This window comes from Bos grunniens, chromosome 3 (assembly GCF_055505025.1).
Source record: "Bos grunniens cultivar Pamir isolate PY7600 chromosome 3, Bosgru_T2T1.0, whole genome shotgun sequence".
Taxonomy (NCBI): Eukaryota; Metazoa; Chordata; class Mammalia; order Artiodactyla; family Bovidae; genus Bos; species Bos grunniens.
Genome location: NC_141167.1, coordinates 86465012 through 86479231, shown reverse-complemented (window position 1 = coordinate 86479231; position 14220 = coordinate 86465012). Strand labels below are relative to the sequence as shown.

At 43.3% G+C, this 14220-nt stretch overlaps 1 protein-coding gene across 2 annotated transcripts in view; it reads left to right on the top strand.

Moving 5' to 3' along the window:
* The first annotated feature begins 1586 nt into the window (after positions 1–1586).
* The window catches only part of LOC147375952 (mitochondrial adenyl nucleotide antiporter SLC25A24-like), a 92643-nt gene continuing 80009 nt past the window's right edge, over positions 1587–14220 (top strand). The window contains exons 1-2 of one of the 2 annotated variants that reach the window (XR_015160594.1): positions 1766–1904; positions 3168–3251. Coding sequence is in view for 1 of the 2 variants with exons in the window: in XM_086391516.1 (XP_086247642.1) it covers positions 1725–1904 (180 nt within the window). In the remaining variant the exon portion in view is untranslated. Of the gene's footprint in view, positions 1905–3167; positions 3252–14220 lie in introns of both variants that reach the window. The other variant, XM_086391516.1, reaches the window with a different exon arrangement.

The window sequence follows — 14220 nt, the reverse complement described above, 5'->3', positions numbered from 1 at the left end:
TGGACTGTAGCCTGCCAGGCTCCTCTGTCAATGGGGATTCTCCAGGCAGAATACTGGAGTGGGTTGCTAGGTCCTCCTCCATTTAAATGTATACTACCTCACATATAATGTGAGAACCTTCTAGTAGTATACTTCTATGACCCCTCTCCCATCCTTTTTCCTATTGCTGTTGTGTATTTTACTTCTACATAAGTTCCACAATATATTCTGTTTTTGACAGTTAATTATCTCTTAAAGAAAAAGTGCTTAATATTTACATATGCCTATTACTTATAATATTTTCTAAAAGCTTTATTAATAGCCTTCTGTTTATTAATTCCTAAATCTCATTCATTTAAATAACATGTATTTTATCATTTGTAGTCACATCTCAGTTATCTTTATTTATATATGCTTTATATCTAATATAAAGCATATGTTTATTAGGTTGAATTTTATTTCTTTACACACCTAGAGCACACTAGATGGTGAGCTGCTATGAGAGCAGATTCAATGTTCTTTACTTTTATATCTTTAACACTTATTAATAACAAATGGTATAAAAACTGATGGAATAAATAACATCTCAAACTGTTATTTTGAAAAATAAGTGAATTTTATTCTGTGGTCTGTGGAATTTTACAAGAAAACTTAACACTGGTGGGCTTGTCATTAGATTATGCCATTGACTTTCAAAGGATATGACTAGGGATTGAGGATGCAAAGCTTCAATGCAACAAATTACAGAACTAGGTTTTTACCTACTCCCTCAACTCTATCTACTGCAATTCTGTAGAGCCTCAACTGTAGATGATTTCAGGCTCTTTTTGTGGGAGGCTGTAAGAGAGTATAAGGAATGGCAGAAATATGCGATGTTCCCGAAGACAAAGTAAAAAGTTAAATACTTCAGAATGGAGGGCGTGGTCAGCAGTGTCTTAAACAGAACTGGGATTAAGTAAAGCAAGCATTTTCGTGTCCTCTGGATTCTGTGACGAGGAAGTTCAGTGAGATAGATGGTGGTAGCTGAGATGAGACTGCAGTGGATCCAGGAGAAAAGTGGGAGGTGAAAGGACACAGGTTCTTGGAAACAACCGCAGGTTCCCAGGGAGGGGAAGAGAGAGACATAGACGAAGGCTGCTAGGGGGAGGACTACCTTCTTTAGCTCTACCTCCGCTGGGTCAGCGGGGTCCCGACTGCAAAGCTATGACCTACGCGGTGGCACTGGGCGCTCTCAGCAGAGGTGCAGGTCGAGCAACTCACTGACCCGCTGCCCCAGGTGCACTGAGTTTGCCGGGAAGATCCTGGACGCCGGAGCGCTCTTTAGATGCCGCCCCCGGGGAGCAACGCCTTCCTCCCTCCAAAGGGAGGCGTTCTTCCTCCCTCCCAAGCTCTCCTCAGCTCGTGGTCGACTTAGGCTTGGAAGGTCCCGGACGCTGCGTTTGGCGCCTCAGCTTCCAACTTCTGAGGGCGGACGCTCCCGCGGAGTCCCGGCCAGGGCCTCCCGCACGAGGCTCTTCAAGCGACGCCCGAGAGCCACTGGCGCGGACCCTCTCGCCTCAGGCGGCTGAGAACCGTGGCGGCTTGAGTCGGGCGGTTGCGGCAGCCCGGCTGACCGCGCGGACCCTGAGCAGCTGCGGCGTCTAGGAAGCGGCAGGTGGCGTGGCTGCCGGCGGGACGCCCTCCCTGGGGCCAGGAGGAGAGGCGGCCTGCGGTCCCCGCCGTCGCGGGGCAGCGCCGGCCGGACCATGCTGCGCTGGCTGCGGGTCTTCGTGCTGCCCGCGGCGAGCTGCCACACCGACGAGGAAGACTACTTACACTACAAGAACCTTTTCCAAGACCTGGACCACAACGGGGACGGGGTGGTGGACATCTTGGAGCTCCAAGAGGGCCTGAAAAACTGGAACCCCTCTTTTGCCCGGGAGAAGGTGAGTGGCCCCGCCTGTCCGGAGAGGTGCTGGGCAGAAGGTAAAGATGTTACTGGACCAGGATTCTTGGGTTTCCCTAATCAATAAAAATTAGTAAGAGGTCAGTCAGGAAATTCAGGCAAGGCTTTATTGGGGCCACTGCTGCAACAGGGGATAGTGAAAACAAGTAACAGTTTTCCTTACTCGCTCCCAGAGAAGGGAGCAAGCTGATTCCTGCTATGGGGTTAGGGTAGGAATATGTTCAGGCATCAGGCAGGAGGGGTGGCTTAGGTGGTTTGCCCACCCCATTGGCAGGGGGGCCTGTGCAGTATCTCTGGTTTTGCTCTAGGCTCTTCAGAAGTGGCGGTTGGGTTTTTCATCTTTTTGTACTTTGTCCATAATTTGTCCCAGTGTGCATCCACTTAGTTATTTTTAATCCCTTATAGTTTTTTTTTTTTGTATTTTGTTGCTCCAGGAGATGTTTGTCCAGGAAAATGCAAGCACTTCTGCAAAGGGTCCCAGGCCCTAGCCTGTCTCAAATCCAGACTTGCCCTTTCCAGAGAGGCTCCCAAGGGTCCTGGGTGGGCATAATTTTCCTGAGCCTCTCAGGAGGGAGAAGGCAGCCCAAGAAAAACACCTTCTCCATCTTCTTAAAGTGATCACTTTGAACAAACACCAGAGCCTTCTCTTGGGGTTTTTGGAAGATGCTAAGTGGGTTTCTGGTGACTCATTCACCATTTACTGAACTGGCACAGAATTTCACAGGCTTCATTAGCCTTTGCGAATGCAGGAGTCAAAGACATTATCTTTTCTGTAGTCATTTACTGCCCACGATTCATGCTTTCAGAGTTTTCTTCTAATGACAAGCACACTGGGGTTCCCAGAGCTGCAATCCCATACCAAAGACCGAGGGGGAGTCAGACCTTGATCCATGGGATTATACTTCAGCTGATTGTTTTAGTACCTTGCCTAAATTACGGATGCCTTTCTTCTCTAGATAAATCTTGACTTGATTATTTAAAAACAGTTTAGGTGGAAGTTTCAGAATACCAAGAGAAAACAATCATTTTATTTCCAGTGCAAAATAGTCTTCTGATATTAACCTATTTGTTCAGCTCTCTACCAGTGAGATATGTGTGTGTGTGTGTGTGTGTGTGTGTGTGTATGTATTAGAGTTCCAAATGGTTCCCATGGCTCAGAAGTTCCTTGAGTTCTATACTCCAAAAATGTATTGCTCTGGTTTGATTATCTCATCTGAATCCTATATCCTCCCACTCTGCTTAGTCTTTTCAGATTGATGCCAAGAAGCCATCTCCTTGACTTTATTTTTCTTTTGTCCCTGGATCCTGTCTCTTAGGACAGTCTCCGGTAAGCCAGAATTCTAGGACCCTGTACCTCAGTCTGTCAAGTGTGTTAGGCTTCTGCTTACCTGAGAAGGGATATCAGAGAATAAACCTTAGAGAGAGGTATGAATCAGAGAGGAGTGGTAGGAATATAGGAACATTAACATGAATACTGCTTTGGTATGTACCCTGTGTCTTTGAAAATGGTATGCCACTCATGAAAGGTATTACCTTTAAGCCCTCACTTGGAAGAACACCACTTGCTTGTTCTGTCTGTACAGCAGGCCAGCAGCTTCTGGTTAGTGCTTTATGTGATAGGCCTGATGGGTCCTGTTATCATTATATGGCCCCTTTGGAGTATAATAGGACATTTGGTCCAATGCAGTATACTCTATATACACATGTTGTGAAATCAAACACCCTTGACTGTTGGATTGTCCTGCCAGCTGAGGCTTTGCAGGCAAGTAAGGCAAACGCATGCTTAGAGTGTGTCAATTCCTGTGAAGATGAAACACTGTACCTTTCAGGGTAGAATAGCTTCAGGGTAATGGACTTGCTGCTCAGTGGCTGGTAGGTTCCCTGAAAGGATGATGTTATGTCTGTGCTTTGGTCTCTGATGGCAGTAGGTTGGGCATTTGGAAGCATCAGTAGCGATACTAGGCTTGGAAAGTGGAACCCATACTGATGGATATGCATCCATGAAAGAAAAGAAAGAAAAAAAGTTTAGTCCCTCAGTCGTGTCTGACTCTTTGCAACCCCATGGACTGTAGCCTACCAACCTCCTCTGTCCAAGGGATTTTCCAGGCAAGAGTACTGGAGTGGGGTGCCATTTCCTTCTCCAGAGGATCTTCCCAACCCAGGGATCGAATGCAGGCCTCCCACATTGTAGGCAGACGTTTTACCGTCTGAGCCACCAGGGAAGTCCTATGCATCCGTGCCTCTATGGATGGCGTCTATCTCCACCACCATGGCTGTTCCATCCCTGCGTCTACTGTGTCAGCACTGCTGTTCGTATGTCAGCTGATGAGAGTCTGGCTGACTTCAGCTGGCTGGGTCACTGTATCTGCTTGGTTATTTTATACCTCTTCCACAGTAGCAACTGTACAAAATGAAAATATTTTTACTTTGTTTTCACTCCCATAGATCCATCCTCATGCATATTCCCCAGACCTCTGTGTCTCTGATCTTTTAATCTTTTTCTTGCCAGGCTACTGATCATCCAAACAAGCTACTCATCACTGTCCACAAGTCTCTATACATTGTTATTTCTGTCCACTTCTCTTTCTACATAAAGTGAATGATCAGGTACACAACTTGACATTCTTCTCTCTTTCCCCTTATTGCTGTCTTTCTGGACTGTTCTTGAATGGTATTATAATGCACATCAAGCCATTTTCGATTTGCATTCACATACACTGAAACCCATCCAAGGACCAAGCTCATCCTTTTTCCACCTTTGTTGGCTGGTAGTAATGAACTTCCATGTATTTATAGGAATGAGTTTAAGGAGAGGTGATGGTATAACAGTGGTGAAGCTTGGAGATCTGAACCATTCTTTGTTTTGTTTGCACTCTGGTTCTGCTTGTGCTTGATCTCAGATGTTCTCTTCCATTATGGAGATTGCTCCTGGACTCACCAAAACTTATGACTTGGTGAGTCTGATAGAATCCAACTTCTGATAGTCAACCATGGCTGTGTGTTCATTTTAATTTAATTTTGTTATTATTTTTTAACATCTTTTTTTTATGTTTATGTTTATTTTGGCTGTGCTAGGTCTTCACTGCTGCGTGGGCTTTTCTCTAGTTGCAGCGAGTGGGGCTATGCTCTAGTTGTGGTGCGCAGGCTTCTCGTTGCAGTGGCTTCTCTTGTTGCAGAGCACGGGCTCTAGGGCCCTGGGCTCTGGTAGTTGCAGTTCCTGGGCTCTAGAGCACAGGCTGAATAGTTGTGGTGCCTGGACTTAGTTGCTCTGTGGCATGTGGGCTCCTCCTTCCTGGTCCAGGGATCAAACCCATGTCTCCTGCATTGGCAGGCAAATTCTTCATCACCGAGCCACCAGGGAAGCCCTGGGTAATCATTTAAAGTCCCATATTTAAGGACTGTGTTTCTATCAGGGTCCCGTAGCATGTCAGGAACTGTTGCAGTTTTCTCCGGCAGACTCTCCTTTGGGGGCACACTATAAACTTCTCATAATATCTTTTCATACTTCTGATACTTTCAATACCATAGAGTCTGCTGGTCAGGTGACCCAAGAGGCAGGGCCACTTACTCTATAGCTAGGACATGTTGAAGAGCTCTTGCCCATCATGGTCCCCATAGAATGCTGTTAGCCTTTCCTAGTTCTCAAAAGTGAGTCAGAGCAGTTTTCTCAATTTTGAAATACATTACCTCCAGAACTCAGAAGCCTCAGATGCTGGTTTCCTTCTTAGGGAGGTATGAGATTCAGTCATTTCCCCTTTATTTTGGTGGTGGTGGTGGGACATATCCTGACATACCCCAGACCACTGGTTTTGGAAATACTTAATTGGTGTGGTAGACCCCTGAATCTTTATTGACTTTATTATTTCTCATTCTCTGGAGGCATATTTTTTACCAACTGCTGCTGCTGCTAAGTCGCTTCAGTCGTGTCCAATTCTGTGTGACCCCGTAGATGGCAGCCCACCAGGCTCTGCTGTCCCTGGGATTTTCCAGGCAAGAGTACTGGAGTGGATTGCCGTTGCCTTCTCTGATATCTTACCAAGGCTTCCAACATATTGCTACTTATTGTTTACCAAGTCCATTTAACATGTTTTCATCAATATAGAGGACCAGCATGAAGTTCTATGAATGTGTAGTTGGACCAGATCCCTTTATGACAGAAGGTGGGAGACTTAAATGTATTTATTGCCCATCTGATGTGAATGTCAACTGCTTCTGGTTATCTTTCTTGGTAAATGGAAAACAGTACATTCGTCAGATCAATGGCCGTATGCTATGTCCTTGAGGCTGTGTTAATCTGCTCTACTAAATACCACATCTGGATCTAGAGCTGCAGTTGACTTGTCTGCTACTTGGTTGAGTTTGAAGTCGTCCACTGTCATCCTCCTCCTACCTAGCTTTTGTAGGGCTTATACTAGTGAATTAAGTGGTGGGGACCACCATCCTTGAATTTCTTAGTAAGTCTTTAGGGATAGTACCAATCTCTATTAGGAAGTGATATTGTTTTTTTCCAATTTTTGAAATTGTGATAAAAATTCATGTATTATAAAATTTAGCATCTTAAACCACTTTTAAGTTTACAGTTCAGTGGTATTAAATCAGTTCAGTTCACTCAGTTGTGTCTGACTCTTTGTGACCCCATAGACTGCAGCATGCCAGGCTTCCCTGTCCATCACCAACTCCTGGAGCTTACTCAAACTCATGTCCATCAAGTTGGTGATGCCATCCATCCATCTCATCCTCTGTTGGCTTTCTCCTCCTGCCTTCAGTCTTTCCCCACATCAGGGTCTTTTCTGATGAGTCAGTTCTTTGCATCAGGTGGCCAAAGTATTGGAGTTTCTGCTTCAGCATCAGTCCTTCCAATGAATATTCAGGACTGATTTCCTTTAGGTCGGACTGGTTGGATCTCCTTGCAGTCTAAGGGACTCTTCAAGAGTCTTCTCCAACACTACCATTCAAAGCATCAATTCTTCGGTGTTCAGGTTTCTTTACAGTCCAATTCTCACATCCATACATACTACTGGAAAAACTATAACTTTGACTAGACCTTTGTTGGGAAAGTAATGTCTCTGCTTTTAAATATGCTGTCTAGGTTGGTCATAGCTTTTATTCCAAGGAACAAGCGTCTTTTAATTCTGTGGCTGCAGTCACCATCTGCAGTGATTTTGGAGCCCCCCAAAAATAAAGTTTCTCACTGTTTCCATTGTTTCCCCATCTATTTGCCATGAAGTGATGGGACCAGATGCCATGATCTCAGTTTTCTGAATGTTGAATTTCAAGCCAACGTTTTCACTCTCATCTTTCACTTTCATTAAGAGGCTCTTTAGTTCTTCTTCACTTTCTGCAATAGGGTGATGTCATCTGCATAACTGAGGTTATTGATATTTCTCCCGACAGTCTTGATTCTAGCTTGTGTTTCATCCAGCCTGGCATTTCATATGATGTACTTTGCATATGTTAAATAAACAGGGTGACAATATGCAGCCTTGATGTACTCCTTTCCCCATTTGGAACCAGTCTGTTTTTCTATGTTGAGTTCTAACTGTTGCTTCTTGACCTGCATACAGATTTCTCAGGAGGCAGGTAAGGTGGTCTGATATTCCCATCTCTTTAAGAATTTTCCACATTTTGTTGTGATCCACACAGTCAAAGGCTTTGGCGTAGTCAGTGAAGCAGAAGTAGATGTTTTTCTGGAGCTCTCTTGCTTTTTCTATGATCCAATTGATATTGGCAATTTGATCTCTGGTTCCTCTGCCTTTACTAAATCCAGCTTGAACATCTGGAAGTTCGCAATTCACGTACTGTTCAAGCCTGATTTGGAGGATTTTGACGATTACTTTGCTAGCATGTGAGGTGAGTGCAATTTCCTTTCTTTGGGATTGGAATGAAAATCTACCTTTTCTAGTCCTGTGGCCACTGCTGAGTTTTACAAATTTGCTGGCATATTGAGTGCAGCACTTTCACAGCATCATCTTTTAGGATTTGAAATAGCTCAAGTGGAATTCTATCACGTCCACTAACTTTGTTTGTAGTGATGCTTTCTAAGGCCCACTTAACTTTGCATTCCAGAATGTCTGGCTGTAGGTGAGTGATCACATTGTTGCAGAAACCAGTAACTGAGAAACCAAGCAGCACACTCAGAAAGTTGGAGAACTCAGGTTTATTATGCCTGCAGGCCCAGGGGAGTTAACACTCCAAGCTCTGAGCCCCGAACGAAGGGGTTACAGAGTTTTTATAGACAGACTATAGTGGGCAACGTTAGCTGCTAATAGCCTGGTTTAAACTAAGGGATTTCATGAGCGCAGGAACAGCAGTCAAGACAGGAAGGGGATGCCTGACCTTTACAGGGACAGGAAATGTTTAAGCAGGTTTGCAGGGGCTGGGCAATTGCAGAGTAGGACAAGGGTGAGTGAGATAAGCTCCAGTTCCTAGTATTGTAAGTCCCCACTTTCTGAGATTACATGACCTATGTGATCCAGACTTTGTAAGGAGCAAACTGAGTTACAGAGGCAGAATGAGCAGAAGGCTATGTAAATTTTTTTTCCTCTTCGATACCATCGTGGTTATCTGGGTCATGAAGATCTTTTTTGTATAGTTCTGTGTATTCTTGCCACCTCTTCTTAATATCTTCTGCTTCTGTTAGGTCCATACCATTTCTGTCCTTTATTGTGCCCATCTTTGTATGAAATGTTCCCTTGGTAGCTATAATTTTCTTGACGAGATCTCTAGTCTTTCCCATTCCATTGTTTTCCTCTGTTACTTTGCATTGTGCATCAATCGCTGAGGAAAGCTTTCTTATCTGTCTTTGCGGTTCTTTGGAACTCTGCATTCAAATGGGTATAAAATACATTTTTATATTCAGTTCAGTTCAGTCGCTCAGTTGTGTCCGACTCTTTGAGACCCCATGAGCCGTGCACACCAGGCCTCCCTGTCCATCACCAACTGCCTGAGTTCACCCAAACTCATGTCCATTGAGTCGGTGATGCCATCTAACCATCTCATCCTCTGTCATCCCCTTCTCCTCCTGTCCTCAATCTTTCCCAGCATCAGGGTTATTTCAAATGAGTCAGCTCTTCACATCAGGTGGTCAAAGTATTGGAGTTTCAGCTTCAACATCAGTCCTTCCAATGAACACCCAGGACTGATCTCCTTTAGGATGGACTGGTTGGATCTCCTTGCAGTCCAAGGGACTCTCAAGAGTCTTCTCCAACACCACAGTTCAAAAGCATCCATTCTTTGGCACTCAGCTTTCCTTCTAGTCCAACTCTCACATCCATACATGACTACTGAAAAAAACATAGCCTTGACTAGACAGACCTTTGTTGACAAAGTAATGTCTCTGCTTTTTTATATACTCTCTAGGTTGGCCATAACTTTTCTTCCAAGGAGTAAGCATCTTTTAATTTCATGGCTGCAGTCACCATCTGCAGTGATTTTGGAGCCCCCCAAAATAAAGTCACTCAATGTTTCCACTGTTTCCCCATCTATTTGCCATGAAGTGATGGGACCAGATGCCACGATCTTAGTTTTCTGATGTTGAGCTTTAAGCCAACTTTTTCACTTTCCTCTTTTGCTTTCATCAAGAGGCTCTTTAGTTCTTCGCTTTCTGCCACGAGGGTGGTGTCATCTGCATATCTGAGGTTATTGATATTTCTCCCAGCAATCTTGATTCCAGCCTGTGCTTCCTCCAGTCCAGCGTTTCTCATGATGTACTCTGCATATAAGTTAAATAAGCAGGGTGACAATGTACAGCCTTGATGTACTCCTTTTCCAGTCCATGGAACCAGTCTGTTGTTCCATGTCCAGTTCTAACTGTTGCTGCCTGACCTGCATACAGGTTTCTCCAGAGGCAGGTCAGGTGGTCTGGTATTCTCATCTCTTTCAGAATTTTCCATAGTTTATTGTGATCCACACAGTCAAAGGCTCTGGCATAGTCAATAAAGCAGAAATAGATGTTTTTCTGGAACTCTCTTGCTTTTTCCATGATCCAGCGAATGTTGGCAATTTGATCTCTGCTTCCTCTGCCTTTTCTAAATCCAGCTGAACATCTGGAAGTCCACGGTTCATGTATTGCTAAAGCCTGGCTTGGAGAATTTTGAGCATTACTTTACTAGCATGTGAGATGAGTGCAACTGTGCGGTAGTTTGAGCACTCTTTGGCATTGCCTTTCTTTGGGATTGGAATGAAAACTGACCTTTTCCAGTCCTGTGGCCACTGCTGAATTTTCCAACTTTGCTGACATATTGAGTGCAGCACTTTCACAGCATCATCTTTTAGGATTTGAAATAGCTCAACTGGAATTCCATCACTTCCACTAGCTTTCTCCGTGTTTGTATTTAATTTTTATATTGAATACATTTAATATTTAATTATATTAAATGCACTTAATAATAATATTCATTTATGCAGTTATCACCACTATCCATCTCAGGAACTCTTTCACCTTTAAAATGGAAACTCTATACCCATTAAACAGTAACTCCTCATTCCTTCCTTCTTCCTGGCCTTGAAAGTCACCATTCTATTTTTGTCCCTATGATTCTGACGACTCTGTGTATCTCATGGAAGTGGAATCATACAGTGTTTGTCTTTGTGTGACTGACTGACTTCACTTAGGATAATATCCTCACCATCCATCCACGTATGTTCCCTGGTGGCTCAGCTGGTAAAGAATCTGCCTGCAAAGCGGGAGACCTGGATTTGATTCCTGGGTTGGGAAGATCCCCTGGAAAAGGGAACAGCTACCCACTCCAGTATTGTGGCCTACAGAATTCCATGGACTGTATAATCTGTGGGGTCGCAAAGAGTTGGACACAACTGAGTGACTTTCACTTCACTTCACTTCCCTCCATGTTGTAGCATATGTTAGAATCTTTCCTTTTTAAGACTGATTAATATTCCATGGTATGTATATACCCCATTTTTGGCACTGTATTATTCTCAGCCTTTCATTGTTTTTCTCTAGTGCAGTGATGCTTCCATCAACATCCATCCAATTATATAGTTTTTATAATTAACCAGTGCATTCTCTTCCCATCCCAGTTAATCATCTACCACCAGAGATGGTGTTTCATGTGCAGTCAGCTTCCTAAGACCATTTGTGGTACCAGCTGCCATAGGTTGTATTCCATGAGAACTGCCTCTACTACTCAGATTCATTCTTGAGAAGTTTATTGGGATGTGCTCCTAGGGACAGTACCTGAGAGGGCTGGTGGAAGCAGGACTGGACAGAAGGAAAAGTTGAACTGTGATGGAATTACAACAGAGGTTTCAGACAATTCAAGAGGAACTCTGAATCTTAAGAGTTCCTTGGGAGCCAATGTGAGTCAAATATCTCAAGGAGGGAGTTATTACATAGGCCCTTAAAAATTGTCGTATCTTGGGGCTTTCCTGGTAGCCCAGTGGTTATGAATCCACCATGCAGTGTGGGGACTGTGGGTTTGATCCCTGGTCAGGAAACTAAGATCCTACATGCTGTGGAGCAACTAAGCCTGTGCACTGCAACTAGAGAGTCTAAAAGATCAAAGATCTCTCGCAGCCAAATAAAGAAACAAATAAATATTAAAAAAAAAAGAGTTGTCCTGTCTTGAGGCAGGAAGACCAGGCCTTTGTTACCTGTCCCCTGCCTCCTTCACCCCCTCCCCCATTTATTGAACGTGGGTTGCTCCTAGGGAATGACTTTAGGCAAGGTGAATCTTTTCAGCCCAGGGTGACATAAAGGGAGGGACTCAACTGAGAGCTGTCTATTAATACTGACAGCTACTGTCAGTCCTGAGGGGGATTGGTGGGCAGTGCACTATAGAATATACTACAGTGATAAATTTTGAAAGTCATGCTGATAGGATTCATTGGTTAATTGGATTTGTACTGTGAGGTATAAGAGGAAGTCAAGAATGACTCCAGTATTTTCAATTTGAAAAAATGAATGGATAATGGTTTTATCCATTTTTAGCTGTTTGCTAAAATCAGGCAGAATTAGAGAGTAGTGAGGTAGGATAAGTGGTTAATAAAGAGTTCTTAGTGTGGACATTGGAGGTTTCTTTTAAACATCCAAGTGGATATATCTAATAGTAGTTTTGTATTTGAGCCTGAATCTCTGAGGAGATATCAGGGTTAGAGATGTATATCATCAGCATTATATATGCAAAGCTTTAATATTGGATGAGATCCCCTAGAAGGTGTATATAGAGAAGTGGTCTGAGGACTGAGCACTGGATCACTGCAACATTTTGAGATCAGGAAGAGCCAGTGTACAACTCTGAAAAGCAGCACTTAATAAAGTGAAAGGAAATCAGGAGTGTGTGAGCTCTTGGGAGCCAATGTGAGTCAAATATCTCAAGGAGGGAGTTATTACATAGGACCAAGAGGTCTGCTAAGAGGTCTTATAAGGTGAAGACTGATTTTAACTAAGGGATTTGTCAAGATGGAGGAAGTTCGTAACCTCGAGCAATTTCATGTAGGTGTGTACCTTGTTGTTGGTTGTATCTCTGAGGAATGTGTGAGGACCAGGATGCTATGATAGACATGCTAGACATCAGGAGCGGGGTACAACACAGAGAGCACTCCAAGCTGGGGCCTTGGTCCCTATATTATATCCTTCTCTGATGAGGAAAGCTGTGCTGGATTATACAGTTTTTTTTTTTTTTTTTTTCTGCTTCAAATGCTGAACAACCAACAAATAGTTGACATTGAGTTCTTCGGTAACTTCTCATGTAGTTGTAAGAAGATGAGCTTCAATGATCCTCTCAGTTGGTCACTGTCAACTTCCAATGGCCAGCCACTGTGTTCCTCATCTTTAAGGCTCTCATCTCCTTTGCAAACTTCTTGAACCACCACTGCGCTGTATGTTCATTAGCAATTCCTGGGCCAAATGCATTGTTGATGTTGCAAGTTGTTTCTGCTGCCTTATGACTCATTTTGAACTCTTAATAAGAAAATGGTTTGAATTTGCTTTTTGTCTAATATCATTTCCCTGGTCTGAAATGAACATAAAATATGCACCAGAATCATACAACTGAGCGACCAGCACTTTCACTTTTTCTTTTTTTTTTTCACTTTTTCAATAATAAAATATAGAACAATTATAACAATATACTGTAATAAAAGTTATGAGAATGCGATTGTTAATTATTGTGCTTAGTCGCTCAGTCATGTCCAACTTTTTGTGACCCCACAGACTGTAGCCTGCTGGGTTCCTCTGTCCATGAGGATTCTCCAGGCAAGAATACTGGAGTAGGTTGCCATGCCCTCCTCCAGGGGATCTTCCCAAGCCAGGGATCGAACCAGGTCTCCTGCATTGCAGGTGGATTCTTTACCACCTGAGCCACCAGGGAAGCCCTGCTAAGAGAGATGCAAATCAAAGCTATAATAAGGTATCACCTCATACCAGTCAGAATGACTATCATCAAAAAGTCTATAAATAATAAATACTGGAAAGAGTGTGGAGAAAAGGGAACCATCCTACACTGTTAAATTGGTGGACTACTATATAGAACAGTACAACGTTTCCTTAAAAAACTAAAAATAGAGTTATGATATGATCCAGCAACCCCACTCCAGGGCATATATCTGGGAAAGACAAAAACTCTAATTTGAAAAGACATATGCACCTCGGTATTCATGGAAGAACTATTTACAAAAGCTAGAACATGGAAGTAACCTTAGTGTCAATCAACAGATGAATGGATAAAGAGGATATGGTACATATATAATGGAATATTACTCAAACACAAAATGAATGAAATACGCCATTTGCAACAACATAGATGGACCATGGGCTTCCCCATGTCTCAATGGTAAAGAATCCGCCTGCAGTGCAGGAAAAGCAGAAGATGCGGATTTGATCCCTGGGTTGGAAAGATCCCCTGGAGGAGGAAATAGCAACCCACTCCAGTATTCTTGCCTGGGAAATCCCATGGACAGAGGAGCCTGGTGGGCTACATCCATGAGGTTGCTAAAGAGTTGGACACAACTGAGCAACTGAGGACAGCACAGATGGACCTAGAGATCATCATACTAAGTGAAGTAAGTCAAGGCAGAGAAAAAAACAAATATTATGTGGTATCACTTATATATGGAATCTAAAAATAATAATACAGGTGAACTTATTTGGAAAACAGAAGCAGACTCACAGACAGAAAACAAACTTATGGCTACCAAAGGGGAAAATTCGGGGGCGGGGGTGGATAGATTAGGAGTATGGGATTAAAGCCTTTGACTGTGTGGATCACAATAAACTGGAAAATTCTGAAAGAGATGTGAATACCAGACCACCTGACCTGCCTTTTGAGAAATTTGTA